This window comes from Drosophila navojoa, chromosome 4 (assembly GCF_054131105.1).
Source record: "Drosophila navojoa isolate 15081-1374.11 chromosome 4, UAZ_NAV_1.0, whole genome shotgun sequence".
Lineage (NCBI taxonomy): Eukaryota > Metazoa > Arthropoda > Insecta > Diptera > Drosophilidae > Drosophila > Drosophila navojoa.
Window position 1 is genome coordinate 1115632 of NC_142892.1, and position 27705 is coordinate 1143336.

Below are 27705 nucleotides of genomic sequence, written 5' to 3' on the forward strand. Positions count from 1 at the left end.
TTTGACAATCCACCGAGAGCTCATATTCTAATTTATAATTTTTGCTTTAGTAACTTTGCAATACTCAGCATTAGCATATTTATCGTTTGTTATATTGCCAATGCAACTAATAATATTATAATTATATCAAAATAATCAAGTAACAAGATAATGAGTGAAAACATCAAATTTGAAGTGTGTGTGCAAAGGAGGAACAATTTTCGGCATATATAGTAAATATATATATACATATATTTTGTACAAAGTCAAACATTTTAGAACATAATATTTAAAGCGGTTTACAAAAATCATGCGCTACTTTATTGTATTCAATAAATTACATATTTGATTTACTACAGGTCTCTTTTGAATTTAGCGGGCACTCACAGACATAATTTAAGTGCTGGGTAATTTTGATTTGCAGCACCACATAATCGAAAAGCTATCGAATGTTGTACCAAAAATTACTAATATTGTACCATTGTGTTTCCCATTCCCTTGAAAAGCTGCTTTCTGTGTGTCTAGCTTATAAATTGCAATGATACAAAAATGTATAAATAAAAAAGAATTTAATCATAAAAGGTAGTATTAATTTGTAAAATATCAGCATCAGATACATTATTATAGCAAAAATATGCACAACGATATACATATGTAAACATATCGATATATCTCATCATCCCTAACGCGAAATTGCACCCAGCTTGGGTGAAAGATATAAACAGTGCTTCTTCTTGATAAACTTTCATATAATTGTTTATTGGACTTGTGTCCTAAATATAATGAAATAAACACTCTGTGCTTAGCAATAACGTGAATATTTTGTTCTATCGCGTCGAGCGCCATGAAGGACAACAAAATCCTTCAGCTAATTAACGTGGCATGGCGTGAGCGCTGGACCGACTCACAGTGGGGCATCAACATAAAAAAGGTGACACGAACATTTAAAATTGTCATATTATAAATTTCAACTTTACATCAGAGTGATAAAAGCATTTTACATTGAGAATTTTTGAACACGGTTTAAATATATACATAGAAAAAAAAAACACGCCATTAATCCTTAGCCTTCTTGCTTCCCTTGTGGAATTCAAACACCGGGTCTTCCGACTGAGCCAGCGCCAGAATAAGCTGTCGTTGCTTCATCGATAAATTGCAGGGAATACGCACTTTCAGTGTAATAATATGATTGCCCACACCATCACGTGTCCGCACCCCCTTGTTGTGCAGCACCACCTGCGTATGCGACTGAGTTCCGGGCTCGACACGCAGCTCGACATTATCATAGAGGCCGCGCACTAAGAAATTACCACCCAGAATGGCATCGGAAATGTTTAGAAATTTGTCTGTGTGTATATCGTTGCCGACACGACGAAAGTAATCACTTTGCGGCACCTGTAGGGTGTACTTGACCCGTTGCTTTGTATTGGGATTGTCGACGGTTATAACATCCCCAGTTTTGGACCCGGACGGCACTGTGATTAGAACCTCGACATTGCCCGTTACAAAGCCCCGGTTGTCACAGGCGTCGCAGTCATTGCGATTAATGTAACGCTTGCCCTTACACTGACTACACGTATTCACTGAACTGAAGGTCAACGTTTTCGTGGTCACCTTGCCAGTGCCGTTGCAGCGTCGGCACGGCTCCTTGCCCAGATCACGATTGGCCATTAGCTGCGATTTACCCTTGCAGCTTTCGCATTTTCTCAAATAGCGCAAGTCAATCCGCTTCTTGCAGCCGACGGTGGCCTCCAGAAAGCTCAATGGTAAATCGTACTCGCCAACAGTTAATTTTTTGATATCTGTATTGGAGTCAAAGTGAAATCGAGAATTAGTTAAATTAGTTACCCACTGGCTATTGGAGTAACGCACCCTCCGGACTTTGGCAAACTGCTTCAAATCTCTTGCTGTTCATGTCGATGTTCATGGGATTGCCAGCCTGCGCTAGGAATGCCTTCTCATCCTTGATACCACCCAGCTGATCGTATTCCAAACGTTTTGTCTCGTCCGTTAGTATATTGTAAGCATTGGAGAGTTCCTGAAAGTGCCTCAGCTTCTCTTCGGAGTGCATGGAGTCCGGATGATAACGTTTGGCCAAAGCATAGAATGCGCTACGAATTTGCTGTACGGTGGCATGTCTATTCACGCCAAGCACCCTGTAGTAGTAGTCCTTGGGCAGGCCGCGCTGCTGATGCTGCGGATTGATGGTCAGCATCTGCCTGGCCGACGCTGCGGTTCGCTGCATCTCTGACTTACGATCTGGATAGTAGACTTCCTTCTTGACCCGAAACTGATACTGGCTGATAAGACGCCTCCACAGCGTCGTGGCACCCACTGCAGCCTTCTCCCCATGGGCCGCACACCCGATGCTCAGCAACTGATTTGGTCGCCGTCTGCAGGATAACCTTAGGCCGTGCATAAAATAAATCTGAAAGCTTTGCAAATTCAACCGAAACATGATGCAACAACGCGGTTTATAGAAATTGCTAGAATCACGTATAAGGAACTATTTGTATTGTATGTATTTTAAGGCTTTTCGTTTCTTTTTGTCTGTATTGCGTCTATGTACCCTAAATTTTATTAAAATTACATTTCAACGCGTCTGAAACTGTAATGATACAGAGCTCAACTGGCCCCTGGCTTGCTTAGCCTTGCTTGAATTTAGATAATTTTCCAAATGTTTCACACATTCAAGTTCGCCTCTAACTGATTTCGATTCCATTTTGTTTTCAGGTCCTCCCGCGCGGCGTTAGTGGCGATGTTTACAATCTGGCTGAATGCCTGCTGCAGCAGGCGGTCATTGGCTCCACGGCGAATTCGGTAAGCATGGAGAAGGTAGTGCCAGGGAATCTCTAATCCTTCATTGGCCTCTCTCTTGCAGCTGGTTTTGAACTATCTGAAGCATTCGCTGTGCGCACATCTTGTCTCCCATGCGGCGGTGCTGCGCTGCATAGCCAAATACGACAAGCTGAATCGCGTCTACTGCGTGACGGCATTGTTGGAGTTCCTGGTCAGCATTATAGATGGCATCACTTGCCGGTTAGTTACTCTTGCTTGCACATCTCTTAATTGGCACATTTACCTCTTCTCACGTGCTCTCCTTCCAGCATCAAGTCTGAGGAGGCGCTGCTGCCTGGAGCTGTAGTCCAGCTGGTGATGTGGATCATGCAGATCTTTGCGCGCACTCTTCAGCAGTATGAAATGCGAGGCGAGCTGAGCGCGGAGCTGTCGTATATGCTGGATCAGAGCTGTCTGCTCATCGAGCACCTCACGCAGCAACAGTTCGTGCTGGCCATGTTGAATGTGGGCTGTCACGAGGAGCCGGAATCGGTAGACAGGCTGCACGATCTCTATGCCAGCATTAAGGCGTCGCTCACCAACTCCAACTTCACGCTGAGCGCTGCCACAGCTGAACAGCAACTGAAGCAATTGGCCTACATTGATGCCAAGCACTTGGACCTGCAGATACTGAATCCAAGCCCCAGTCTGGAGAAGATTTCGTGCTGTGTGCAGCCATTGCTCGCTGTAGAGGTGCTCTTGAATCCCTGCAAGGACACCTCGTACTACGTGGCCGAGCTGCAAATGCTGCAGCGCCTCAAGGGCTATACAAACACACGTCTGTTCTATGAGATTATACGCGCGGGCTTTCTCACGCTCAGCAACGTGGCCGACACCAGTCCGGACACCATGTGGGGCGCCTTCATGTTCTTCAAGATGCCGCACATCATCAAACAGCTGCATGCACTGCAGCGGGTGCCAGGCGAACAGCAGCTGGCGGCCACAGACTATATTCCCGAGCTGGTAGAGGCACTGGAGCTGCTGATCGAGGACAATTTGCTGCTGGACTTTATGGACACCAAGTGCTCATGCAATATCATTGAGTTCCTGCTCAACGACTGGACCAAACAGCAGCTGGTCAATGAGGTGCACGTCAAGAAGTTCGCCAGCCAGAGGTAAGTGAGCATTCCAGCTGGAAGTAGATGTTATCTTAACGGTCATCTCTTGTAGGGAGGCCGCTTCGCTGCTGCTCAAGAAGTGCGACAATGGCCAGCAGAAGCCTTCCAATATCAACTTCATCAAACGAGCCGAGGTGCCACTTTCGGGGGTGCTCAAGACGTTGTGCACCAACAAGATGCAGGACATGGTGAATGTGCTCTGCCATGTGCCAGTCGGGCACAGCTTCGAGCTCATACTATCGGTGGCCACAGTGGAGGGTCGTCTGAAGACCTTTGTCTCGCGCCTGATACAGTGCAATGAGAACTCGAAGCAGGTCCCCGGGGAACTGGGCAAACAGTGTATTACGCGGTCCACCCTGTTCGATGTTTCCTTTCTGATGCTCACCAGCATCGTGCAGACCTATGGCTCGGACGTAAGCAGTGCTGATAGCTTCTATATGCAGTCAATTAACTCAGGGGTCTTTCAGGTGGTCCTCTCCGAGCGCTGCGATTCGTTCTTCGAGAAGTGGGTTCGTACGTGTATGATGGAGCGCAATAAGCTGAAGAATCCACGCCAGATCTTGGCCCTCTGCGAAGACAGCATAGTGGACGAGCTGCTCTTGAGCTTGAGCAAACCGGAAGCGGCGCAGCTGAAACCAAGCAACCTGACATGGCAGGACATATGCCTGAACTTGCCAGGCGTGCTGCATCATGTGCTGATTGCCTGGGAGCAGGAAACGCTCTCCTCAGCGGATGTGAAGAGCATTCTGGACAATATGAAGCGTCGCCTCTTCAGCTTCTCTGTGTGTGCTACCTCATATCTGTGCGCCTACATGTACTCGGTGCGTGAAACAGAGCTGCTGAAGCCGTTAAATATGATACAACAGTTTCTGGCGCCACTCACCACTGAGGAGCTGTCCAGCCAGGAGAATTCGAAGGAGCGCCTGGCGCTCTCCTATCAGATCATACGTAAAATGCAGCACGATGTGCACCCTGCGCCCAATACGAAGTCACGCCTCATTTCCCACACGCCGTTGATCGAACAGTTTCGTGAGTGCTGGCGCATTGTATCGGAGGCTGGACACCTGCCGGTGCGTGCAGCCCAGACGCTGGAATCCCTGCTGCTGGCCGGTGGTGCCTCCTGGCTGGTCACACAGCTGGTGGAGCAGTTGCTGAGCTGCAAATACATGCGCGACATGGCCAAGTGCATGGACATAGTGTTTGCTGTAATGCATTTGGATATAGAACGCACCACCGAGGCGTTGCTGCAGTACGTCGTGGCTCCATTGGTTCTCAGACGGCAAGGGTGGGTCTCGCCCATATCTAGTAGTCTATAGTTACCGTACTAATTGCCTTCTTACCCTTGCAGCGAGGACATCAACGAACCGCAGTCCCTGGTGCTGGCGCGTTTGAGCGTCTACTGCATCATTTCCTGTCTGGAGACGCGCAGCTCAAGCAGCGCCGCTGCAGCTACCCTTCAGAAGCGCTCGCGCTCCCACGACGACGACGAGATGACGGGCGTGGCGAATGCGGCGAAGGTGCGCAAGGTCATCGGCGACGGCAGCGACAACTCCAATGATTTCGCCGATGGCGATGCATCGAATGTTGTCGCACTGCTAAGCGCGCCCAGCGCTGAGCTACGCGTCACCCCACTCAACCTCAAGGAGCCGCTGCAGGCGAGCATCAAACACATATTCCGTGTCTTTGTGCAATTCGTTAGCGGCGATGAGCTGTCGCCCAAGGCCGTTTTCGTCTATCAGTTCATCTCGCTGCTGGTGGAGTGCGGCGGCGAGCGTGTGACACCTGTGCTGCGACTGCTGCCGCCAAACCTGATGCAACAGCTGCTCAAGGTGTTGGCCACCGATGACATACGTGTCGGTCTCATCAGCCGCCTCTACGATCTGCGCCTGCATGCCGGTCGCCAAGCTGCCGTGGCCGATCTCTGCCTGTGGCGAAATATGCAGCTGGCGCGAAACAGCATACACCTGTGATCAGGTGCCGATAGAGTGGCCTGAACGGTAATAAAACGAGCCTACATTAAATACACACATCAAACTGCAACATTCTTGTTTCTATGCCTTGCAAATACAATTAGAATAACGGGCAACATTTCAACATTTCCCTGGACTTTCAGATAGACTAAAGAGCTATCTACTCTTGCCCTCATGACGCATCAATCGTGAGATTCCAGACATTGATTATGATTCATGAGTAACTTATTTTTGTTTTTACTTTTATATCTCCATTCATCCTTGCTCATTATCTCCCTCGATTGCAATTACAAACATGATAAATTTTATAATTATAATAATATTGGCTTTAGACTAACAACAAATTATTGACTCGACTCGCATTTGTTTTTTTTTTTCGGTTCGCAGTGGTTGATTTAGGTTTTATTACGATAATTTGTTGTTGTTGTTGCTGTTGTTGTCATTGCGGCCAAGCGCTGCCTGCTGGTGTTATCGTTATTACTGTTGTTGTTGTTGTTGTCGTTGCTGTGGCCTGTTGGTGCTCCCTCCTCCTACGTGTGTTGCTTGTGTTGAGTCAGTGGAGCGGGTCAGCGGCAGCAGCAACAACAGAGCAGGCAGGCAGATGCCGGTACTTAAATAATAGAGTTTTCATTTCCTATATATCACTTGAGACAGCATTCAAAGAAAGTCTCGCCAACGCAACCGCCGCGCATTGCCTTCTTAACATTATACTCAAACTGGCGTCGATTGCTTTGCAGCACATCAGCAGCTTCCTTATTTAGGGGATCCTCAGGATTGGGTTCCTAAAAAGAAAATACAACTTTGTAGTCAAATCTCAATCCAACTATGTTTGCTTTAGGGTGAATTCGTTACCAAGAACAGAAATTGCAAGCCATAGACAATGGAATTGATGGTCAGCACTGGATTCCAGTCCTCGCGTAAAATGTTCAAGCACACATTGCCCTCTAGATCGATGTTCGGATGATACACCTGTGTGGCGCATTTCACCTTTGGCGGCTCGTGTGGATAATTGGAGCCGACGCGAAAATTGAACACAAATCGCCCGTCTTTGTAGAAGCCCTCATCGGGGGATATAATCAATTTGAAGTTTAGCAAGTCATCGCTGTCTGGAAACTCCGTGACACAAGTTTTTGGCAGGTTTAGTTCGTTAATATCTAAAAATACGAATATTTCATTTGCATTAACAATGTATAATGTATAAACATATATAATATATATACATATGCATATATATATTATAATGAAAACGAAACTAAAATCATGGGCGCCAAATGGTTCACGACTTTTACCTTTTTGTATGCGCAGCTGGGCAGCTGATGCCTTTTTCTGCTGGCCACCGCGTGCCGTTTGATCTCCATCCTTTTTTTGTTGTTTCAGCGAGAAAAGTTTAATCATTTTTTTTTCTATATGTATTTGTTTGCCTGCCTGGCCGCTTGTTCGCGTCGTTCGTCTACAGCTTCCACTTCAATCTCTGTTGAGCGTTTCGCTTCGCAGTCAATTGCTGGCTTGTTGCTTCTGCTTTTGTGCGTATTAAATTGTGATCATATTTGGAATTCTTCAGCAATTTTTAAAAATGTTGTATCGTACCTTAAAATTTTAGTTGTTGGTTGTTTCAAGAGCTTGCTTCTTCTTGCTTTTTAGCTCTCAATTTCTCTGCTGTCATTCAAGGTAGCGCAGCGAAAACTATCGATGATACTATCGTTGATTTAATGGTCGATACACGCGTCAAGAGTTGTCAGCTCACTTCTTTTTATAAAATTTTGTAGTAAAAACAAAAACAATTGCATTACAGTGTTTCTCGATATATGTACAAATAAACCAAATAGGACAAATTAAAATGAAAATATTAAATAGCCTACTGCTGCATATCGATAGTTGTATCGATATTATTACTTTGCACATGTTAGGTGAGACGCGCAAAAACAAAAACATTTAATTTAAGATGTCCACAGAGCCTGAAATAGCGAAGGATGCTGTGCTTAAGCGTAGCGAACGCCTTTCGGAGGACACTCCACAAGTGCAGGGATATGATTTCAATCTGGGCATCAACTACAGCAAGCTGCTCGAATCCTATGTGAGCACCGGCTTCCAGGCCACAAATTTGGGTCTGGCCATAAACGAAATCAATAAGATGGTAAGTAATTATATTTATTGGGCATCACATTATACTGAAGGACAGTTGGATTGCAGGGCTCTGCCGCTAGACGCTGAGCAGCAGGATGTCCACGAAACGGACGAGTTTATCAAACGCAACACCAGATGCACTATATTTCTGGGCTACACCTCAAATTTGGTTTCGTCGGGCTTGCGGGAGACGTTGCGCTTCCTTGCCGAGCATCGGATGGTCGACTGCATTGTGACGACGGCTGGAGGCGTGGAGGAGGATTTTATCAAATGCCTGGCACCCACATTTATGGGCTCATTCGAGTTGAGTGGAAGCCAATTGCGAGAGCGCGGTATCAATCGCATTGGCAATCTGCTAGTACCCAATGACAACTACTGCAAGTTTGAGGATTGGCTAATGCCGCTGCTCGATGAAATGCTAGAGGAACAGAAGAGCAAGGGCACGGTCTGGTCACCCTCACGCATCATCCACAGGTTGGGTGAGCGTATTGCAAATCCGAGTTCTATCTACTATTGGGCTGCCAAAAACAAGATACCCGTGTTTTGTCCAGCGTTAACCGATGGAAGCCTTGGCGACATGATGTACTTTCATTCGTTCCGCCACCCGGGTCTGGTTGTGGACATATTGTCGGATCTGCGCAGGCTCAACACGATGGCTGTCAAAGCTGTAAATAGTGGCATGATTATTGTGGGTGGCGGCATCATAAAGCATCACATTTGCAACGCCAATCTTATGCGTAATGGCGCCGACTATTCTGTTTTCATAAACACAGCTTCGGAGTTTGATGGCAGTGACAGCGGTGCACGACCGGACGAGGCAGTATCCTGGGGCAAGATACGCAAAGATGCAACGCCCGTCAAGGTGTATGCCGAGGCCACTTTGGTGTTTCCCCTTATCGTGGGAGAGACCTTTGCCAAGCGACACTTTAGCCAGAAAGAGGCCATGTTGTAATTGTGTGTATATATATAAAGTAAATATAGTGAATATGTTCCATAGAAAGTAGTGTAATTTTCTGGTGGCCGCATTCTAACAACCACTTTTAAGCCACAATAAGCAACAGCTCCGTCCCCAGTCTCATGGGGTGTGGGCACTAAGAAAACTGGCCAAGGAAAGTTGTCAGCCACAGCTTCTGCATTGGCAGCAGAAAGCCATTAAGCGTTGTTGCCTCTGTGCGGAAATGTGCAAAATGTGATAAATGCAACAAGCAGCCCATTTTCAACTCCAGCAGTTACGTTCTGAATAGAGATGAGCAAGTTTCGTGATTTCCTGCTGGTCTTAGATGAAAAAGCACGAAGTTGTTGATCTTCATGCATTGTGTGGAAGAAGAGCCTTGCACATCTCTAGTTACGAGTTAAGTGGCCACTGCAATAGAGATGAGAGCGTGTTGCACTTTACACGACTAGAAAGAAATTCTAGGCATTCTATCGTATCGTATCGTATTGTATTAGAAAAATTGTGCTCTTCTCTAGCTACTGCTGCTCCATTATAATGGCTATGTAGTGCACTTTGCTTCTTCGCTTTTTGGCAGGAGCAGAGCGAAAACGCAACTTTTGTTGAGCATTTTAACAGTAAAATGAAAGTTGTGGTCCTTGCTGGTCACAGATGCTGCTCTGTCCGCTTCCCCCTCAGCCAGAGTCATTGCGGCAGCTCCTTTTCTTTTTGTCACACACAAAAAGAGGCAACTAAGTCTTTGGCGTAATTGCTTGGGGTTTGCTGTGCACATAAATTTTGCCTTCAGCGTGAAGCTGCCTTGGCGACTTTTCACTTTTGTCATACATATTTTGCTCTCCTTTCTGCCATGCCCTGCTTTCGCTGCACTCTGCGCTTAAGAGTCAGAAATTGTTTTGGGAACAATGCATTCGCATAAGCTCACAAATTTGTCATTAATTTTATGTCGCTAATGCCCGCCACCCACCAACGAAAGCCACAACTCAAATTTTATGTTTATGGCTCAGAGAGTCAGGACTCTCCCCCCGCTCTCCCTGCTCCCATCCAACCCGGTGTCGGTAAGCCTCTGCTGTCTGAGCGAAGTTTTCGCTGTCTGTGCGCATCATTAAAGCGAAGAACGAAAACTTTTCACACACTTTTTTGTTTTCCTGTTTTCGCCGCATTCTTTATTCGTGCTTTTCGCCGCGCTTCACTTCGACAGTTGGTCTCACATATTTTGAGCTATTGTCATTCAGCGGAGTCGTGGGGTATGGCAGCTGCATTTGCTTTGCAACTTTTTCGCAGCCACAACTTTTATACAGTTTACTTGATTCCTGTTTTTTTAAAAGAATATTTTGTTGTTTTCCTTTCAAATATGTATGACTGGGTCGCTTGAAGTTCAGTCAACCATCATGTACTTATTACCAAATGCTATGCTTTATCAAATTTCACAAAATGTTCGCCACACTTTGGCAACAAATGTTGGAAAACTGTATTTTCGCTATCGTCAGCGGATGTTGAACGTTTGAACTTGGACACGCTGTTTGCTTTGTCTATATACATATATATATGTAAGTGCACGTAAGTCCTGTTACTCAAGCTTTTTGTTGTTTTCCTTATTATTTTGTGTGTTTTGCAAAGCATATTAAAATGTTGCCACCATGCAGGTGAAGTAAACACCTTTGTAAGCACACAGTAGTTATGTATGAATGTCAGTTTGCTTCTATAAATATATGAATTTAACGAAAGAAAATGTAGCTTGCTTTTGCAAGTGCAGCAAACAATTGGGTATTTTGCAATTTTCATAGCATGCTTTTCCGCGCAACAACTAAAATCAGACAATGGATGAAGTTAAGTTTTTTGTAGCATACTTTTAGGCGCAGCCAGAGGGCAATAGCAATATTTAATACAAAATGGCGGTTGTTATGTCTCGAAAAGACCTAAAAGCGAAAGATGTTGAGTAAGCTCTATAATTAATATGAAATTTAAGCAACTATGAGACACCACGACAGTTGATTGACCTGGAGCAAGGATGCAACTGTACACATATTATATACACCTGGACATCACAGCAGCTATGACTCATAATGCAGACACCACTGTATTGGTCTCTAATGAAGACACTGTGCTGCAGTAAACTATAATCCGGCTGCGTTTGGCTTGGCACCAACTGCCGCAACTTGTGGAAACTTGGCAAGAAAATCAATTGCACTTATTATACTTGCGCCATTATCGGCAGCCACACACCAGGCAGCCAGGCCAGCAGTATTGTCGTCGTTAAGAAGTGCTTAACTGCATCATGCTGTCATATCTAATGCCACACACACAAACACACACACACAGCGCTTAAAAACTAATTACGAGCAAAGCTGTTGCTGTTGTCGTTGTTGTTGTTGTTGCGAGGCAAGTTTTGCACTTGCCTTTTCCTTTTTTTTTTCATAGTTATCCTGGCCAAGTTTCCAGTGCTTACGAGCAAATTAAAACTACATTAAAACTTTGGCGAGTCCAGTTCCTGGCAATTGACAGCCACACACACACAGACGCAGTGAATTAGTTGTTAGCAGGAATAGAAAATATATTTAGTTATTATATACCATACACACAGAGATAGGAAAGTCAAGTTATTTAAGAACAATTTAGCATTTGCTGCTGGACTCGACGTCCCTTGGCCGCTGCGACTGGCAGTACTGGCAGCTGCGCTTGTCGTATGTGTCCATTAGATCTTCGGGGTTGCTCAGCTGCCCGAGCTCGGGCTGGCAGTCGTCGCAGCCACAGAAGTCGCTGCTGCTGTTGCTGTCGGGATCGAATATGTCGCTGTTCGTTTGGGTTTTGGTGCTGCGCATTGTTTCCGCCTTGTTGTAGCTGATCGCTCTGGACTGCTTTGAGAAGTAGGGCGAGGCAGCCGCCTGTTCCCAGAAGATTTCCTCGCGCTGCTTCAGATCCTGTACGTGCACCTGCAGCTGCTGGCGCGCCAGCATCAGTGCCCGCTGCTCGCGGTGGAGCAGCTGCTGCTTGGTGATCAGCGCCTCCTGCTGCTGCTGGAACAGCTTGTCGTAGAGCATGCGCACATTCTTCTCTCGACGCTCACCGGCCTGCTCCAGCATGTTGTCCAGCACCGCCTCCAGCTTGCGATCCAGGTCGGCGAGCAGCTTCCGTGCCTCCGGGTCGTCTTCCAGTATGTGCTGTAGGCTTATGTATAGGAAGTTCAAAGGTCCGGTGCTTGTCGCCCAGTCCTTCAGCTGGCGTATGGCCAGCTGTGCGCCGTGATCTATGCGCTGCAGCAGCCACTGCATCCGTGCCTTGGACAGCGGCAGCGGGAGGTGACCCTGGCCCTCCAGTATGCGCTGCTGCCAATGGGTATCGGCTTGCCGATAGAGCTGCTCGTTCTCCATGGTGCGAGCGTGCATTTGATTGATCTCTTTGAGGAGCTGTTGGTTCCGCTGCGTGAGCAGCTCGAAGCTGGGGTCGGCATAGTCGATGCATTGGCTGCCACCTCCAAGACGTTCGTGCAGCATCCGACTATCGTTGTAGCAGGACATGTTTGAGGTCACTGCAGATGCCACGTCCTCGTTAGCCAAATCTAGTTCCGGTAAGTCCATTTCCTCTGGAATCATCTCCAGTTTGGGTTTTCCTTGCTGCGGAAGCTGATGCTGTTTCCACTGTTCCTTTTGATGCTTCATTTCCTGGCGCGTCTGCTGCTGTTCCCGCTCCTGCTCTAGCTCCTGCTTCTGCTCCAGTTCCTGCTTCTGGCATACCTCCATTTCCGCCTCTATTCCCTGACTGCCTTGATAGTCGCTGAGCACATCCTCGAGCGAACGATCCATATTCTCCATCTTGATAAAGGGCATTCCCAGTTTGCCCATCTCGCGCAGCTGCCCGTACATGAGCAGCATCAGACAGTTCCTGGCATATTTCTCGGCCCGGCTGGACTTGTGGAAGACCTGCAGCCACTGCTGGCTCATCACGAAGTCCGACTTGCTAATGTTCTTCGAGTAGACGTCGAACATTATGCGCAGCTGCGACACGAAGTGCCGGTCCAGCGTGTTCTCATTAATTTCACTCATTTTCCCCAGATTCATAGATCAGAGATTGATCTACAGCTTTGATTTATGTATTTTGTTTCTTATGTTTGGCCAATTGTGGGAATCTGTAAAATTTTCATTGTTTTTTTTTTTACATTTTTGTTTTTCACAAAGTCAGATAGTAAAATTTGGATCTGACGGAAAATTTTAAAAGCAATTCAAATGAGAGACAGATAACTAGTTAAGAAAGAAAGAGAGAATCCGATAATGTGGAGAAAGTTAAAGGGAGTGTGAAGCAGAGAAAGAATTAGAGAGAGAAAGTGAAATGGATCGAGAATACAGAGAAAGGGAAATGTCCATTAGCACTAGAGCCGTAATGTTTCCTAATAACGTTTGCAGACCCGTTTAGATTAGAACAAGGACTTTTAAGGACAGCACTTAACAAGGATTCAACCATTAAATTGTTTGTTAATTTAATTTTGACTATGGGTCGTCCTTTGATAATTATTCAAATTTCTTAAATACAAGCTTAAAGCCAAAACTCATTTAAAATTCAGGTTTGCCTTTGTTGGTTGCGTACAGCCGCCCAAAAGGAGCTCTGTGTCAGTTATCAGTTTTCGGCTTTCAGTTTTCGGTTTTCGGTTTTCACTGGCTGCTTGGCTGCCTATGCTGTGGGCCGAGGTCAATGGAATGCCTTGCTCCACAAAGTTTTCACACCTTTCTAGCCAAGATAATGGCACTAAAATGCCGCAAATACTTGCAAGACATCCACAGAGAGAGAGAGAGAGAGAGAGAGAGAGAGCGAGAGTGAGAGGGAGTATGGACGTATATACAATGGCAGGCGCACATCCTGCCGCCGATAAGCTGGAAATATTCTTGGCCATGCTGTTTAATTCCTTTGCCGTTCCTATGGCATTTTTTAGTTCGATTTTTTTGTTTGCGCTCATAAATTGCGCAAATTCCTTTTGTGAGCATCAAGATGAAATGGCTGAAGCGAGTGGGCGATGGCAGTTTCTCAGAGGACTCCGCGGCCCCAGCACATCTAATTTCTCAGCATGTCCTGTGCACGCTTATTAAAGTATAAATCATTTGATGGCCGCGCCCTGCGATCTGCTCCAACCGACTGAGTAACAAGCCCGTCAAAATCTGCAGCAACAAAAATACCTAACAAAAAAATACTAACGAAAAGCAGTCAAAAAAAGGAAACAATAGAAGGTGAGTGGGAGGTAAGCAGATGTGTGGTCTTGGCTAAAGTACATTATCGTTGGTCGGGCGTGAGGCGAGCTGCAACAAATGTAGCAGAAAACCGCAGCTGAGAGTAGTGCAATTAAATGCAGGAAATAATGGCTACCGCAGCAGTAGCAGCAGAGGCAATAGCAACAGCAACAGCAGTAGCAGCTGCCTGCTTGTCTGGGGACGTGGTTGCCTCACCGGAAAGGAGCGAGCACAGGAAGCATTCACAGCATCTTCTAGCCGGGCCCAAGTGTCCAATGCAGCATAACAATTTTGAGGCGAGCGCCAAAGTTCAGCTCGAACAAACTTGTGAGACGCTGCAATAAAAGCAATTCAGCCAAGTGTCTAATAAGCCATTGCCTAAGTGTGACCAGCTAAGCATAATTGCAATATGCTTAACTTTGGAGGCGTTGCCAAGCGTTTTAAATGAGCTGCTGAAGCTGGAGAGATAGAGAGATGGAGAGAGAATGAAAGATCGTTTATGGCTATTTTTAAGTGTGACCAGTTGAGTATAATTGTTAAATGCTTGACTTTGGCAGCTCGTTGCAGAAATAACTGACGAAGAAGAGAGGGAGCAATTGAAATAAAAACAACAAATGAAAGAAAACTATTATGAAGTGGGACCAGTTAATACCTAATTATCAAATGCTAAAGTTTAAAAGCGTTGGCAGGCAGACTTTGACAAATCAAGTTATTTTTGTCACAAAAATATCTGAGTTGGCCACTCTCAAATGTGAGCAGTTATTTCTTCAACAGAAAATAGCTAATTAAAAAGGCGTCAGACCCATATTCATAGACGTCACTTAATAGTCATTTGTTATAATTCTTCACAAATGGATTGCTTGCCAAGCAGAGAGCCAAGCAGAACCTAATGTAGCGCAACAGAAACCAAATTTGATATGATTCTGTAGCCTGACCTCATGTGGGGTTTGAACTGCGGCTTTTGCTTTGCTCAAAGCAATATATGCACGCCTGTGAATGCGTGTGTGTGGGTGTGTGTATGGGTTTGGGTGCGCCAGCTCTCAATATGGAAAATGCATGTTGTATAATGCAATTTTCAATTGCCAACTATGAAAATATAGTTTTACTTTTTTTCTTTTGCCAACGCTCTCTCTCTCTCTCTCTCTCTTTCTCTACGTTCTGTTCTGCATGTGTTGGTGCTTAATTGAATTCAATGTGCACTTAAGCGACATTCGTTGATAATGAAATTCTGGTACAAAATTGCAGGCGAAAGTGTGGCTCGGACAAAGAGCTGACTATACTATATACATATTTTGTAGCTATGCAAATGCAAAGTTTTACATTTTTTTCCGTTTTTTTTTCGTATTTTATTGCACAATAAATAATGCGAAATAAGTAGATGAAATAGCAGCGCGCACAGCTAGAGGGGGGCGCGGAGGGACGGTGTAGTGTAGAGCAACAGCTGCCTGGCAACGGCAACGGCAAAGGCGAATTCGAAATGAAATTAAACTTCTGTTGGAGAAAACGTTCATGGAATTTGCCAACATTTACAGCAAAAGCAAGAGAAAGAGAGAGAGAGAGAGCGTGAGGGAGAGCAGGAGAGGGCGATAGAGCGGGCGCCTTTGGCATAACCATATTTTATTTTATTTCATTTGATTTGATTTTATATTTGATTTCGTTTAATGCTGTATTTTATGCTTTGCAAATAATCGATTTGTCCGTCCAATTGTCGTTCCGTTGATTTGTCCATCCGTCCGTCTGTCTGTTTGACTCTGAGCTGGAATGTTGGCCAAAGTATGAGCAGCTGCTTCAATATTGCGCATAGCATTTCAAAAACTTCACATAGCACAGGGCTAGAGACATGACTCTATAACCATATAGAGTGCACATGTCTGTAGAGAGAGGCGTGATTAGAGTAGAGTAGTAACTTTAAGATACCCTAGAAAGAAAACCTAATATGATTGTGGTCTTAAATTTCATTTTGTATTTATTAGAGTAGAGGTATACCAAACTCTATGTGTGTAGTTTGAACAGTTCCAAAGAGATTGCTAGCCCTACATATACATAAAATTATAATAGTGTACTATGATTGTTATTTCTCTATTGTTATCCACGTTAATGCTTTACATACTCTTTCTTTCCTATGTGCAGGGTACAAACATTCCTCACAATCGACTTTGCTCTCGGAGTTTTATTGATTGATTTTCAATGGCCATAGCGAAAAGTGAGCGTCGGAGCAACAGACAATCAGGCAAAGCCATAAGAAAGTCAGCCATCTGCAGCTGCTAGAAGTCAGCCAGGCAGTGGGGCAGTCCGGCAGGCAGTCAGCTCTTATCCAGCGGCTGCTCCTTTGGCTCACGCTGCGTATGCTCAATATATATTGAGATGATGGCCACGTAGATGGTTAGTTGAACTGTTGGGGGGCGAAAAAAGTTTGCACAAGAAATTCAAGCAATGATGAAGTGTTTTTATTGTGTTTATTGGCATGCGTTTTTAATGAAGCAAACAGTCAAATGGAAAACAGCTGCGGGCTGAGTAAGAAGGAAGACAATCGGCATACAAACAACTCTATTATACATATAATATATATATATGCATGCATGTAAATATGTATGTATGTTTCTGTTAAATGAAACTTTTTTCATTAAAACTCTCGAAGCTGAAGTACCAGCTGGATAAGTGAGTGCAAAATGTTATTTTATTGTCAACAAGCCAAGTTACAGACGGTAAGGCGAACGTGATGCTGCAGGGGTGGGGGCGGGGCCAGAGAACTGCCAAAATATATTTAATATGCAATATAAACACAGAGCAATGGCAAGGAGCAACAAGGACGCAGCGACACAGGGACAACAACATGACACGCTCATAAACTCATTTGGGGCGCTGCTACAACAACGACAACAACTACAACAGGCTGCTAGCTGTGCTTGTTCTCAAACAGAGATCGGGTATATTAGTTTGGTATATTCATTTGAGGTATTTTTTCTAAGAATTTCATGTGTTTAAAGAATTTTGTTTTGTTAGCATTATCTCTGTTTCCTTCGAGAATTTCTTCCAAGTCCTTAATGCGTAGCTGAGCGATCACAGAATATTATTTTTCACTTCACTTCACTTTACTGCACTGCACTGTTGACCCCCACCGGGCCTGGGCGACTGAAGAAATGCAGCGCCTGCTGCCCAATATATAGGGCGACTTTCACTCTCACCAAGTTGCGCTCAAATTTTGATCGTTGCAGTCGACTTTTAGGGGACCAATGGGAGCACTCTCTGCTGCTGCACTCTCAAGTAAAAATACCCAATGAGAGCTTCTGCATACACATGTAGACAACTTAAATGATCTCTCTTCTTCGGCGACAGGTAGCGATCGTTGCAGTGGACCAATAGGAGCGCCCTCTGCTGCTGCGAGCACTTTAACTTCGTTTTACTCATGTATAAATACCAAATGAGAGCTTCTGCATACAAATGAAGACAACTTGAATGATCTTCTATAGCTCTTCGATGCTCTTGCTTCTGTTAGACAGACAGACTAACAGAAATGCAAGTATATTTAAATAGGATTACCAAATTACGTTGTCAAAGAATATTCATATATGTATAAGGCTTATGCACATTAATATAAATAATAATTAGATGTCATAGACATCAGTTTCTTATGTTTAGTCGTTCTCTTACGGACTCTCTGCATATTCTGCCTCACTTTCTGGCTATTCCATGGCAAATTCTCAGAACGAGTATTCTACAGTCGTGACCCTCTGCTGTAGGGCTTTCACTTGGTTTTTTAGAGGGACAGCAACGAATTTTTTAATAATACCTCAAGGATTTCACAGTGTAAGGAACACATCAAATATACATAAATGTGCCGTTCGTTGTTGTTGTTTGTGCTTTATGTCAAAGTCACAGGCTAACCCACAACTGTGTCCACAACTTTTTTCATTAATTTTAGTAAAAAACAGAGGGGGAGAGAGAGACGACTTCTGGCGCATTAGCCATGGCGATTAGGCACTGCCTACGCCGGCTCCTGCTGCCTCTCTATAAAAATATTGCCAGCAGTCATTATCAATTTATGGCCCAAAAGGTTTGCTACCGGCTGGGACTCGAGCTCAATTTGTAGCTGGTGCTAAAATTGAATTGTTTAATAAAGTATAAAGCCCCCAAGCCCCAGACTCATCTATGCTCAAAAGCTGTTGCCAAATATACCAAATATTTAATATTTTCCTTGCGAAATTAGTAAAGGCATTTGCCTTCTTTCCTAGACCTCTGGCAACTCCCTTGGTATGCGTATGGTTCCTTAGGTATTTTCAGTTTTGGTATTTTTGTTTGCAGCTTAATTTGGTTTTATTTACGCTTTTTGGAATTTGTTGCGCTTTTGAGCTTGAGCAACATTTTTGTGGTTGCCTTGATGTAAATAAATAATTCTCGTTTTGTTTAATAAGAAATTCATGTTTCTTAAGCCATTGGCGAATCGATGTGAAATGTGTTTAGTATTTTTATTTAGGCTTTGATTTGATTCAATGTTTGAGCTTAAGAATTTTGTAACTGACCAAACTTCAATAGAATCACTAGCCATACAATGGATAGTGATGTAACTCTTCTATGATTCCACCCAGGCCAGGCTTTAAGGCATTGCTCTGAGCTGACTGTTGATTTAATGCTAACTAAGCGTATTTTTGTAACAATTTTCGTGCATTTTCCCGCTTCATAGCTCATGTAACCGCAGCTGGGACAGCGAATTCTTTGGTTCTAGCCAGACGAGTGGATTCCGGCCAAAAACCGAAAAAAACGTAGAGCTAAAGCCATGCATATGCATGACGCATGTTGTTAATGCCATTTCCGAATGGAAAACTGGCCAAAAGAAAACTTGCTTACCCAAAAAAAAAAAAAAAAAGAGGAAAAACGAATCTAAAGGGAAGAGTCATCATCAAAAAAAATGAAGCTAAGTGCTGTATCCTGTAGCTGTTGCCACAATCGCATCTGGAATGCTCTTTGCCCACTTTGGCCCGCTGCGGTCGACGTGAGCTTGCAGCAGAGAACGCTGCCAGCGAGGGCTTAGACTGAATGTTGGCTTTAAGCCAGACCCGGCCGGGCCAGCACAATATGTGCATAACTCTCGCTTTCCGTTTGAAAGTCGCTACACACAGGGCGCAGCGCACAGAGCAAATGCCAGGCATATAATCTCTGACCCAAATCCCTGGATCCACGCCTACGCTTACGCCTACGCGCGGGGCGACGCCTTAAAGACATAAGCAAACGGGGTCACACCTACCTGAGGGTAGTTATGCTAAGCAAATATTGGCACTAGCTTCAATACGCCCGGCTCGGCTCGGCTCGCCCGGCTCGGCTGAGGCTAAGTCCTGGCATGGCCAAAATGGGTCACAAGTCGCAGCGATGCCAGCTGAGGCTAAGCTCCACAGTTGCCTGCAGCAAGTAGCAAAAATCCGAGCCATTTAATTGCAAATGCCACAAAAAGCGGGACCTTTAATGGCCTTCAAGTGGTTAGGGATGTGCTGGTGTGCGCTGGTGTGGGCGTGGCACTTTGCGCTTGAATTAACAAATTAATGCAAATCAACACGGAGGTGCTGCCTGACAGAATCCAATGAATATTTATTAACTTTTTCTTCAGACTCTCGACTCACGCGACTCTCCCGGCTAGCCGTCCTCCCGCCTCATTCCTTCCCCACTGCGCCTGTGTTTCTGTTTTCTTTTTCCGTAAAGCTGCATTTCGATTTTCAAGCTCTAATTTAATTGCAGCAGCAAGGACAACAGCATCCGCATCCGCATCCGCTTCCGTCGAGGCACAACATCCGCCAGCTGCTGCTGACAATCGCATTACTATGCGCCGCCTTGATGGATGAGCTTCAGTTCAGCCACGCCCACGCCCGGTTGAAGTTTGTCTATCCATGGCAGCCTGTACAGGTGGACGAGCGCTGCTGCCACTACTGCCGCTGCTGGGTCTGCTCTTGCTTAATGCACTCATTTAATTGCATTATGCCGCAGGCCCTTGCATTGCCCCAAAGTGCGGGGCTGGGCTGGGCTGGGTGGCAGGTGGCAAGTAGCATGTGGCATGTGGCATGTGGCAGCTGCTGCAGCGGCTCACTGTCACCAGCCAGTTGTCGCACTCAACAATAACAATAAGCAGAGTGCTTCAGCTGTGGGTCAACGACTTCGGAAATACCCTGAACTTGGTTGGGTTAAAGGAACTTTCTTATTGGTAGATCAAAGCGATCGTATATTGATCTCTAATTGATGTAGCAGATCTGACTGACACATCGATATCTTAAACAGAATCATTATCGTTACTTATGATTATATCGATAATGTTATCGATTTACGCATGCATTAGAGAGCAACATCACTCAACTCATCCAGACCAACAGCTTTAAGATCCTTGCCTTCCATACAAGCTAGAGTAGCAAGAGAGACATTCATCTTCATATAATTTTTAACATCGTACACACATTATGATCTAGGCTAAATACCCTACAATAGAGTATTTAATATAAACACCGCATTAATTTGCATGCGAGAAAACAACTTCTTCATATCCTTACAATGTTTTCACTCCTTGACTTTAATGAAGTCAAGAAGATGCGGCTGCTCTTGAGGCAAGCAGCAGAAAGAAGAATGAGTAAAGCGTCGCATTTATAATCACAAAAGCAGGAAACGTATAATTAAAGTTGGGTTTTTTCTCATTTACATATGTATGTATGTGTATCAAATAGAAGGATTGCACTTAAATACAGAAGCAACGGCAGCTGTTGGCACTGGCTTGGAGGTGGTCAGAGTCGCGCGATAGCTGGACACAGCAGCTGTGCTCTAGGTTCAGGTCCCTCAGCATCTGACCCTTGTCCAGCCAATCGATAGACGCATCCAGGCCGAAGCGTCCCGCTTTGTTGCGCAGCTTGTGATGCGCCATGGCCGCCTCGTCGTTGTTGCGATACTTTATGACATAGATGTAGCGCTTGGGCTCATACTCGTACACGGTGAGCTTCAGATAGTGGCTGACCAGGCGCAGCTCATGATGCACCTGCAGCGGTGTCAGGTGGTGGACATTGTTCAGGATGAGATCTCTGCGATTGCGTGACTCGCGCACATGAATCCTCATATTCTCGCGCCGAAAGCGATGCTCCAGCCTAATGATCAAGGAAGGTTATAAATATATGTACTTATTGGTCTAAATACTAGATTTATTACGTTTCAATTAGCTCCGTTTTGTGCATTCTATCGACGTACTGTAGGTAGGCATAGCCACGACTGCAGCCCGAGAGGTCAACCTTGAAGCGCAGCGTGTACACGGGGCCCAGGTCAATTGCCACCTGCATGATGTGGTCCGCCGTGGTGCGCTTGTGAATGTGAGTCAGAAACAGCTGCAAAAGTAAGCTTAGTATGTACCTTGTTTTGTGTGATCTATATACATGGGTTTCACCTCATCGGCGCCTTGCTCCAGCTCGGCGACCCTGTGGGGATCCAAATACAAGCAGGTGGTCACATAAAGTGTGCCGTTTACTTGATTTTTACGATATTTGTGCTGTGGCTCGTAATCCATTTCAATAAAGTGCGGAACGCTTGCGCAAAAGCTGCAAAAGACAGTGTTGCCAGCTGCAAGCGTCGCAGCGTTGCCAGCGAGATGTAGCTCTAGTTGCGATAGGAGGTGTGATCACATAAATGCATTTGTATGTATGCAGATATATCGATAAACAGTCGTGTACGTGAGAAAGATGGTATGCTGGTATCTGGTTAGTGCTGGTATGCTAGTTGCTGCCATTTTAAATTTGATGATGATTTTAATGGCGAGCAGCAGCTTACTATGGACAGGGCTGCCATATCAGTGCGGCTATTGCAATTTGAAATAAAAACACTATAATTAGACTTTTGGTATTTATTTTAGTGCTTGTTGTTGTTGCTGTTGCTGTTGCTGTCTTGGCATTGTTTTGGACAGGTTGTGCGTGCTTATTTTCTAGCTCATGCCTAACAATATAAATTAATGCGGCCCACACACACAGAGAGGCACACACACACACCTGCTTTGCTAGCCACAGACCGCAGCAGCTACACTTTGCTAGCTGTTGTTGTTGTGGCTGTGGTTGGGCCACCCGCTGCTGGGGCAAGCTTAGGCGCCCCAGCCGAGAGTAAGAGCCGTTCCGCTGCACTCAAGTGCTTTGCCGCTGCCTGCTGCTTCATTTTCCTAATTTATACGCGCGCAGCGCTAATGAAAATTTGCGTAACAAGGCAAACCACACGCTTTGCTGTCGGCGCAGGCATCTCCGCCAGCTGCCTTTGTGCTTATTGTAAATGACATGGCGTTGGTTTGTGGCACTTCAAGGTGCATGCAGCGCCACTTGGTGCTCCACTTGATGCGATGTTGTGAAAGTTATGCGCGGTCGCAGTTCGCCTGGAGGCAGACATCATAATCCTGTCATGGCCTGCTACAGCGTCCTTGACAGATTGTTGAAGCCACTTGCTAGCTTGCTGGGCAACTCGGCCTGGGAATTGAGCTCATTCTATATTTGGATACTCAGCAGTTTACATATATTTTTTTAACTCTCTCTCTCTGGAATAAATAAATATACATATTTATATTTGAATACAGGCAATGACGAAGGAACCCAATGAGAAATGGCTGGATCGCCATTTCGCCCAACAGCTGGAGGAATACGAGCCGGTCTTCCAACAGGAAGCCTCCGCATCGGATCAAGAGCTCATCACATATTGGCTACAGATCTTCCTAGCTGCGCCCAAGCCCCAAAAGTGGGCCAGAAACAGTTTGATGCTGCTGATGTACGGCCATTTGAAGGAGATTGGCTATCTGCAGGTGCCCTTTACGGACGTGAACAGCATGGGCAAGAATCTGAACAAAGTACTGGACGGATATACGGGTCTGCCTGTTGTGACTACGAATAGAACCCGTTCCACGCACGTCCTCACACCTATAGCCGGGGAGCAGACACCCTCTCAGACCGATGTGCAAACATCGTCTCCGTTCGAGACGGACCGATATACGGCACTGCCTAGTGTATCTACAAGTAGAACCTATTCCAAGCACGTGCTCACTCCTATACCCGAGGAGAAAACACCCTCTCCGCCTGAGACCGATGGGGAAACATCGACTCCGCCCGAGACGGACCGATATACGGCACTGCCTAGTGTATATACAAGTAGAACCTATTCCAAACTCGTGCTCACACCTATACCCGAGAAGAAAACACCCTCTCCGCCTGAGACCGATGGGGAAACATCGACTCCGCCCGAGACGTACCGATATACGGCACTGCCTAGTGTATCTACAAGTAGAACCTATTCCAAACACGTGCTCACACCTATACCCGAGGAGCAAACACCCTCTCCGCCTGAGATCGATGGGGAAACATCGACTTTGCCCGAGACGGACCGATATACGGCACTGCCTAGTGTATCTACAAGTAGAACCTATTCCAAACACGTGCTCACACCTATACCCGAGGAGCAAACACCCTCTCCGCCTGGGGAAACATCGACTCCGCCCGAGACGGACCGATATACGGCACTGCCTAGTGTATCTACAAGTAGAACCTATTCCAAACACGTGCTCACACCTATACTCGAGAAGCAAACACCCTCTCCGCCTGAGACCGATGGAGAAACACTCTCTCCACCTGAAACCGAAGCGTCAACACCATATCCGCCTGAGACCGAAGTGCAAACACCCTCTCAGCTTGAAACGGAAGAGTCGACGACAGCCAAAGAAGATATCTATTCTAATCGGACTGCATCTATCAAGCGTCAATTGAGCTACCGCTCGAGTCTCGAAGAGGCGACCCTCGGACGGGAGAGCACGAGGAGTTCCGCAAGTTCACATCAGACGCTCTATGATACGTTCGATTCGCACGAGTGCTATCAGAGCGCGACTGAGCGGTTGCTGTGCATGGCAGAGAGCGGGAGAATGCTGCAGGTAGAGGCCGTCGTCGAGTCAATGCGGAGGCTAGACGGACCTCCTCTGTCTACCATATCGGAAGAGAGCATCAGTAAAGTGAATGATAGGGCTTTACAGAAAAGCTGCTCGAAGCTGTACAAGGAAATCATCAAAGCTAAGGGAGGGAACTTCGAGCAAATGCAGGATGTGGACAGTACATCCAGTCGGGCGTCGAGCGAGGCGACAGAGAAGCGGGTGGCGAGTGCTGCAGCGAGGCGGAAGGTGACGGCGCTCATAGAGCCAACAAGGAGGCACTCGCCCGAATCCTCACCTGGACAGACGACCAGGCGTGACAACGAGGCCGAGCTGACGTATCTGCGCCGGCGCAACAAGCAGCTGCGCCGCGAGTGCCTCATCTACTACCACAGGAATGGGAAGCTGCGCAAATACCCCAAGTACCCGAAGATCGATGCGCAGGCGTTGGGGTTTCAAGTAGCTGCCTACCGGGCACACGCGCGCCTCGCGCGCTGGCAGGTCCTGAGCGGAGTGCCTCAGTACTTTCACCAGGAGTACGATCGGAAGAATGGCTGGCGGACCTATCGGCGTATTCTGCTGGCCACCGCCGTGCCGCGCAGTGTGCTCCGACGGCCGGTAACGCCCCGACGCGCACGCCCTCGCGTGCCCCTTCGCTTGTCCGACATACTGCCTCTCAAACATATCTATACTGAGATGGGCGCCAGCCGGATGTGCTATGGCCACGGCATCTGGGCACAAAATATAACATTGGCAGATCACATGCAATGTAACCCTAGAACAAGCGTTGAATAAATTATTTTTAAATTTCCCTTGATCAAACTTAACGTAAATTCATTCATTTTAAATATAAATTAAGTACAAGACGTGTAATGTAAATTTTAAATTATAAATAAAGTAAATCAAATTTGGTCAGAAAAATAAAAAATAATATAAATAATTTAACGGAAGTGCAATATAAAACAAAAAGTAAAATTAATTTAAAATTAATTAAATTAAAATTAATTTTTAATATAAATTAAGTACAAGACGTGTAATGTAAATTATAAATTATAAATAAAGTAAATCAAATTTGGTCAGAAAAATAACAAATAATATAAATAATTTAACGGAAGTGCAATATAAAACAAAAAGTAAAATTAATTTAAAATTAATTAAATTAAAATTAATTTTTAATATAAATTAAGTACAAGACGTGTAATGTAAAATATAAATTATAAATAAAGTAAATCAAATTTGGTCAGAAAAATAAAAAAAATATAAATAATTTAACGAAAATGCAATATAAAACAAAAAGTAAAATGATTTGAAAATCAGTTAAATAATAAAAGTATAAATTTTATAAAAACAAAAGTAAAGTTAATAAATGCAATTGTTTATTTACTTTGCAGGCAGCTGCTTGTTAATGAATTCGAAATTCTACGATGCTTTAATTAGTAATCTCGAGCTGAATAGCAACAATGGCCGCGGGAGCTGCCAGCTGAGAGGCAGCTCGTAAACAACGGCTAATATTTTTTAATTATGCAACACTGCGCACACAACAACAGCAGCAACAGCAGCAACAGCAACAAAATGGCTGCCAGCTGCACGAGGCCGTCGCCATTTTGTAAGCAGCTGAAATTAGCGAGCGAGCGCATAAAAGAAGCGAACGGAAACAAGCAAAGCGAGAAATAAAATGGAAATGTCGCCAAAAGCAGTTGCTGTTGCTGCTTATGGGTGTGGGTGTGGGCGTGAGCGTTGGCGTGGGCGTGGTCAAGCGGCAATTGCGAGTGGTCAATGAACTTGCCGCATTGCTGAAGTAACTGCGGCACAAAATTTACTTGCCACAGCCACAGTGGAGCAATGTTGAAGTGGAGCGAGTTGAGTATTTTTTAAATACCAGCCAAACGCATACCGAAAAGTCGTTTTATAAGGAAGCCAATAAAAATACTTTAAATATTTCTCATATGCTTTAATAGCTAAATTTGCTTGTGTAAAATTAGAGAAGCATGATTTTTAATAAATACTAAGTATACTAGCATATCATCATTTAGTATATTTATTAGTTTACTATTAAGCAGTGAATGTAAAGTTAACTATTATTATTATTATTTACTTATTACATATATTTTTTTATGGAATAATAATTACTAACGCGATATTCTATTGTATATATGTATTTTTTGAATATATATAAAATTAAGTTAGTGTTGATCAACTTGTAAAAAATTTAAATATATATTTTTTTATAATACATATATAAAATTAAGTTAGCGTTGATCAACTTGTAAAATATTTAAATAAATAATTTTTTTAATATATATAAAATTAAGTTAGCGTTGATCAACTAGTAAAATATTTAAATATATATTTTTTAATATATATAAAATTAAGTTAGCGTTGATAAACTTGTAAAATAATGAAAAATATTTTTTTTTTTAGTATATATAAAGTTAAGTTAGCGTTGATCAACCTGTAAAATATTTAAGTATTTTTTTAATATATATAAAATTAAGTTAGTGTTGATATTTAAATATTTTTCTGATAAAATTAAGTTAGTGTTGATTAACTTGTAAAATATTTAAATAATGTCGATTGCTTTATAAGTAAGCTCAGTCTATGAAACAAAATTTCTTAATCTCTTGAGAACTTATCAAAGTTAGTTTGCTTACAGCTCACTGTATGTGTGTGTGTGCGTGTGTGTGGATATGCAGTGGTATAGTAAATAATATATATGTATGTATGCTTACTCTCGTATATGCATAGATGGCAAATGGCTTCATCAGCTTCTGACTATGCAAATTTATGGTCTATATTTAGGCATTTTGCACACAGCGGCTGCATAAATTAATTATTTATGGCTTGTGAAACATGTTGCTTAACTTTGTCACAAACGTCCAGCCTCTGCCAGTGTCGGCTGCATAGTTGAAGCCAACACAACAGCAACAAAAACAAACATCATCAACAACATCATCATCATCATCATCAACGTTTGTTTGCGAATTTTGTGGCCTAGAGTCGTGTCGTTGGAAGGCAACGCCCACAGGGCTTATCTAATAGAATTGATCGCAAAATATGGTCTTGTTTTTCAGTTTTCTTTTGTATTCTCGCCTTCTCTCTCTCTCTCTCCTTCTCAGTGTCGTCTTGTCTCATTGTCATGCATGGCACGCACACATAATTATAATTTTTACAACGTCTAAATAAACGCAAATATCTTATGCACAAAGGCAACTCAGACATTGGGCCCGCTGCTAGGGCTGGAGCGGGTCTTGGGGCGGGCGCTCAATGGAGCTACTCAGCGCTGGCTGCGGCTATTTGTAATGAATGACAGTCCAAAGAAGGCATCCGAAACGTTTGCAAATTCTACAAAGTGTGTGCGTGTGTGGGAATGGGGTATCATGACATTGGTAGGGGAATCGAACAGGATGTATGCGTGGAGCAGTGTTGGAAAACGATTGATGGGTACTCTGAGAAAGGGAGAGTATAATACGAAGTTTACTTCGAGACATTTAAACAGTTAGAAGAGAACAAAAGCAAGTAAAGGCTGCAAACAGTGTTGGTAAATGATTTATGTATGCGAAATATGTTACATTACAATATTGACACTACATTTATATTAATTTTGATTTATGAA

General features: G+C 44.4%; 8 protein-coding genes across 10 annotated transcripts in view; 3 read left to right on the plus strand and 5 right to left on the minus strand.

The window, feature by feature from the left end:
- Prx4 (Peroxiredoxin 4) overlaps positions 1-27705 on the minus strand; it is a 72189-nt gene that overhangs the window by 18987 nt on the left and 25497 nt on the right. The gene's annotated exons all lie outside the window — the stretch shown is intronic.
- Positions 644-7463, plus strand: MED24 (mediator complex subunit 24). Its single transcript, XM_018102090.3, has 7 exons — positions 644-910; positions 2713-2799; positions 2861-3018; positions 3087-3932; positions 3988-4348; positions 4403-5220; positions 5284-7463. Exons 1-7 carry the CDS (start codon positions 824-826, stop codon positions 5903-5905), a joined length of 2979 nt encoding a protein of 992 aa, XP_017957579.1. The 5' UTR covers positions 644-823; the 3' UTR covers positions 5906-7463.
- Positions 919-2646, minus strand: LOC108652062 (uncharacterized). The gene is made up of 2 exons (XM_018102096.3): positions 1852-2646; positions 919-1781 (listed from the first exon to the last, which is right to left on the minus strand). Exons 1-2 carry the CDS (start codon positions 2435-2437, stop codon positions 1036-1038), a joined length of 1332 nt encoding a protein of 443 aa, XP_017957585.1. The 5' UTR covers positions 2438-2646; the 3' UTR covers positions 919-1035.
- UbcE2M (NEDD8-conjugating enzyme UbcE2M) lies at positions 6131-7420 on the minus strand. The gene is made up of 3 exons (XM_030385880.2): positions 7195-7420; positions 6758-7059; positions 6131-6687 (listed from the first exon to the last, which is right to left on the minus strand). Exons 1-3 carry the CDS (start codon positions 7298-7300, stop codon positions 6547-6549), a joined length of 549 nt encoding a protein of 182 aa, XP_030241740.1. The 5' UTR covers positions 7301-7420; the 3' UTR covers positions 6131-6546.
- Positions 7738-9029, plus strand: Dhps (Deoxyhypusine synthase). The gene is made up of 2 exons (XM_018102098.2): positions 7738-8039; positions 8085-9029. Exons 1-2 carry the CDS (start codon positions 7848-7850, stop codon positions 8979-8981), a joined length of 1089 nt encoding a protein of 362 aa, XP_017957587.1. The 5' UTR covers positions 7738-7847; the 3' UTR covers positions 8982-9029.
- Positions 11508-13217, minus strand: LOC108650356 (uncharacterized). Its single transcript, XM_089259658.1, has one exon. The coding sequence runs from the start codon at positions 13034-13036 to the stop codon at positions 11594-11596; it is 1443 nt and encodes a 480-aa protein (XP_089115784.1). The 5' UTR covers positions 13037-13217; the 3' UTR covers positions 11508-11593.
- tut (tumorous testis) lies at positions 20812-21782 on the minus strand. The gene is made up of 3 exons (XM_018102013.3): positions 21597-21782; positions 21365-21537; positions 20812-21303 (listed from the first exon to the last, which is right to left on the minus strand). The coding sequence occupies exons 1-3, from the start codon at positions 21714-21716 to the stop codon at positions 20904-20906; spliced, it is 693 nt and encodes a 230-aa protein (XP_017957502.1). The 5' UTR covers positions 21717-21782; the 3' UTR covers positions 20812-20903.
- Positions 22764-24914, plus strand: LOC108650357 (uncharacterized). 3 transcript variants are annotated; one of them, XM_089259695.1, is made up of 3 exons: positions 22764-23097; positions 23356-23649; positions 23803-24914. In XM_089259695.1, the coding sequence occupies exons 1-3, from the start codon at positions 22764-22766 to the stop codon at positions 24885-24887; spliced, it is 1713 nt and encodes a 570-aa protein (XP_089115821.1). In that variant the 3' UTR covers positions 24888-24914. The 3 variants fall into 3 exon arrangements, with proteins under 3 accessions (XP_089115821.1, XP_089115822.1, XP_089115823.1); XM_089259696.1 differs by having other exon boundaries at positions 23488-23649; XM_089259697.1 differs by having other exon boundaries at positions 22764-23132; positions 23631-24914.

Bases quoted from the DNA above. Each gene is read 5' to 3' on its own strand.
- tut (XM_018102013.3), bottom strand. From the start codon at position 21,716: ATGGATTACGAGCCACAGCACAAATATCGTAAAAATCAAGTAAACGGC. The intron at 21,538-21,596 runs GTGAAACCCATG...TTACTTTTGCAG, and splicing joins TGGAGCAAGGCGCCGATGAG to CTGTTTCTGACTCACATTCA. The intron at 21,304-21,364 runs GTAATAAATCTA...CTTGATCATTAG, and splicing joins AAAACGGAGCTAATTGAAAC to GCTGGAGCATCGCTTTCGGC.
- Dhps (XM_018102098.2), top strand. From the start codon at position 7,848: ATGTCCACAGAGCCTGAAATAGCGAAGGATGCTGTGCTTAAGCGTAGC. The intron at 8,040-8,084 runs GTAAGTAATTAT...ACTGAAGGACAG, and splicing joins TAAACGAAATCAATAAGATG to TTGGATTGCAGGGCTCTGCC.
- LOC108652062 (XM_018102096.3), bottom strand. From the start codon at position 2,437: ATGTTTCGGTTGAATTTGCAAAGCTTTCAGATTTATTTTATGCACGGC. The intron at 1,782-1,851 runs GTGCGTTACTCC...ACTCCAATACAG, and splicing joins AGTTTGCCAAAGTCCGGAGG to ATATCAAAAAATTAACTGTT.
- LOC108650356 (XM_089259658.1), bottom strand. From the start codon at position 13,036: ATGAATCTGGGGAAAATGAGTGAAATTAATGAGAACACGCTGGACCGG.
- LOC108650357 (XM_089259695.1), top strand. From the start codon at position 22,764: ATGACGAAGGAACCCAATGAGAAATGGCTGGATCGCCATTTCGCCCAA. The intron at 23,098-23,355 runs CTATAGCCGGGG...TCGTGCTCACAC, and splicing joins TTCCACGCACGTCCTCACAC to CTATACCCGAGAAGAAAACA. The intron at 23,650-23,802 runs CTGGGGAAACAT...CACTCTCTCCAC, and splicing joins GGAGCAAACACCCTCTCCGC to CTGAAACCGAAGCGTCAACA.
- UbcE2M (XM_030385880.2), bottom strand. From the start codon at position 7,300: ATGATTAAACTTTTCTCGCTGAAACAACAAAAAAAGGATGGAGATCAA. The intron at 7,060-7,194 runs GTAAAAGTCGTG...TCGTATTTTTAG, and splicing joins CCAGCTGCGCATACAAAAAG to ATATTAACGAACTAAACCTG. The intron at 6,688-6,757 runs GTAACGAATTCA...TTTTCTTTTTAG, and splicing joins GCTTGCAATTTCTGTTCTTG to GAACCCAATCCTGAGGATCC.
- MED24 (XM_018102090.3), top strand. From the start codon at position 824: ATGAAGGACAACAAAATCCTTCAGCTAATTAACGTGGCATGGCGTGAG. The intron at 911-2,712 runs GTGACACGAACA...TTTTGTTTTCAG, and splicing joins GGGGCATCAACATAAAAAAG to GTCCTCCCGCGCGGCGTTAG. The intron at 2,800-2,860 runs GTAAGCATGGAG...TCTCTCTTGCAG, and splicing joins TTGGCTCCACGGCGAATTCG to CTGGTTTTGAACTATCTGAA.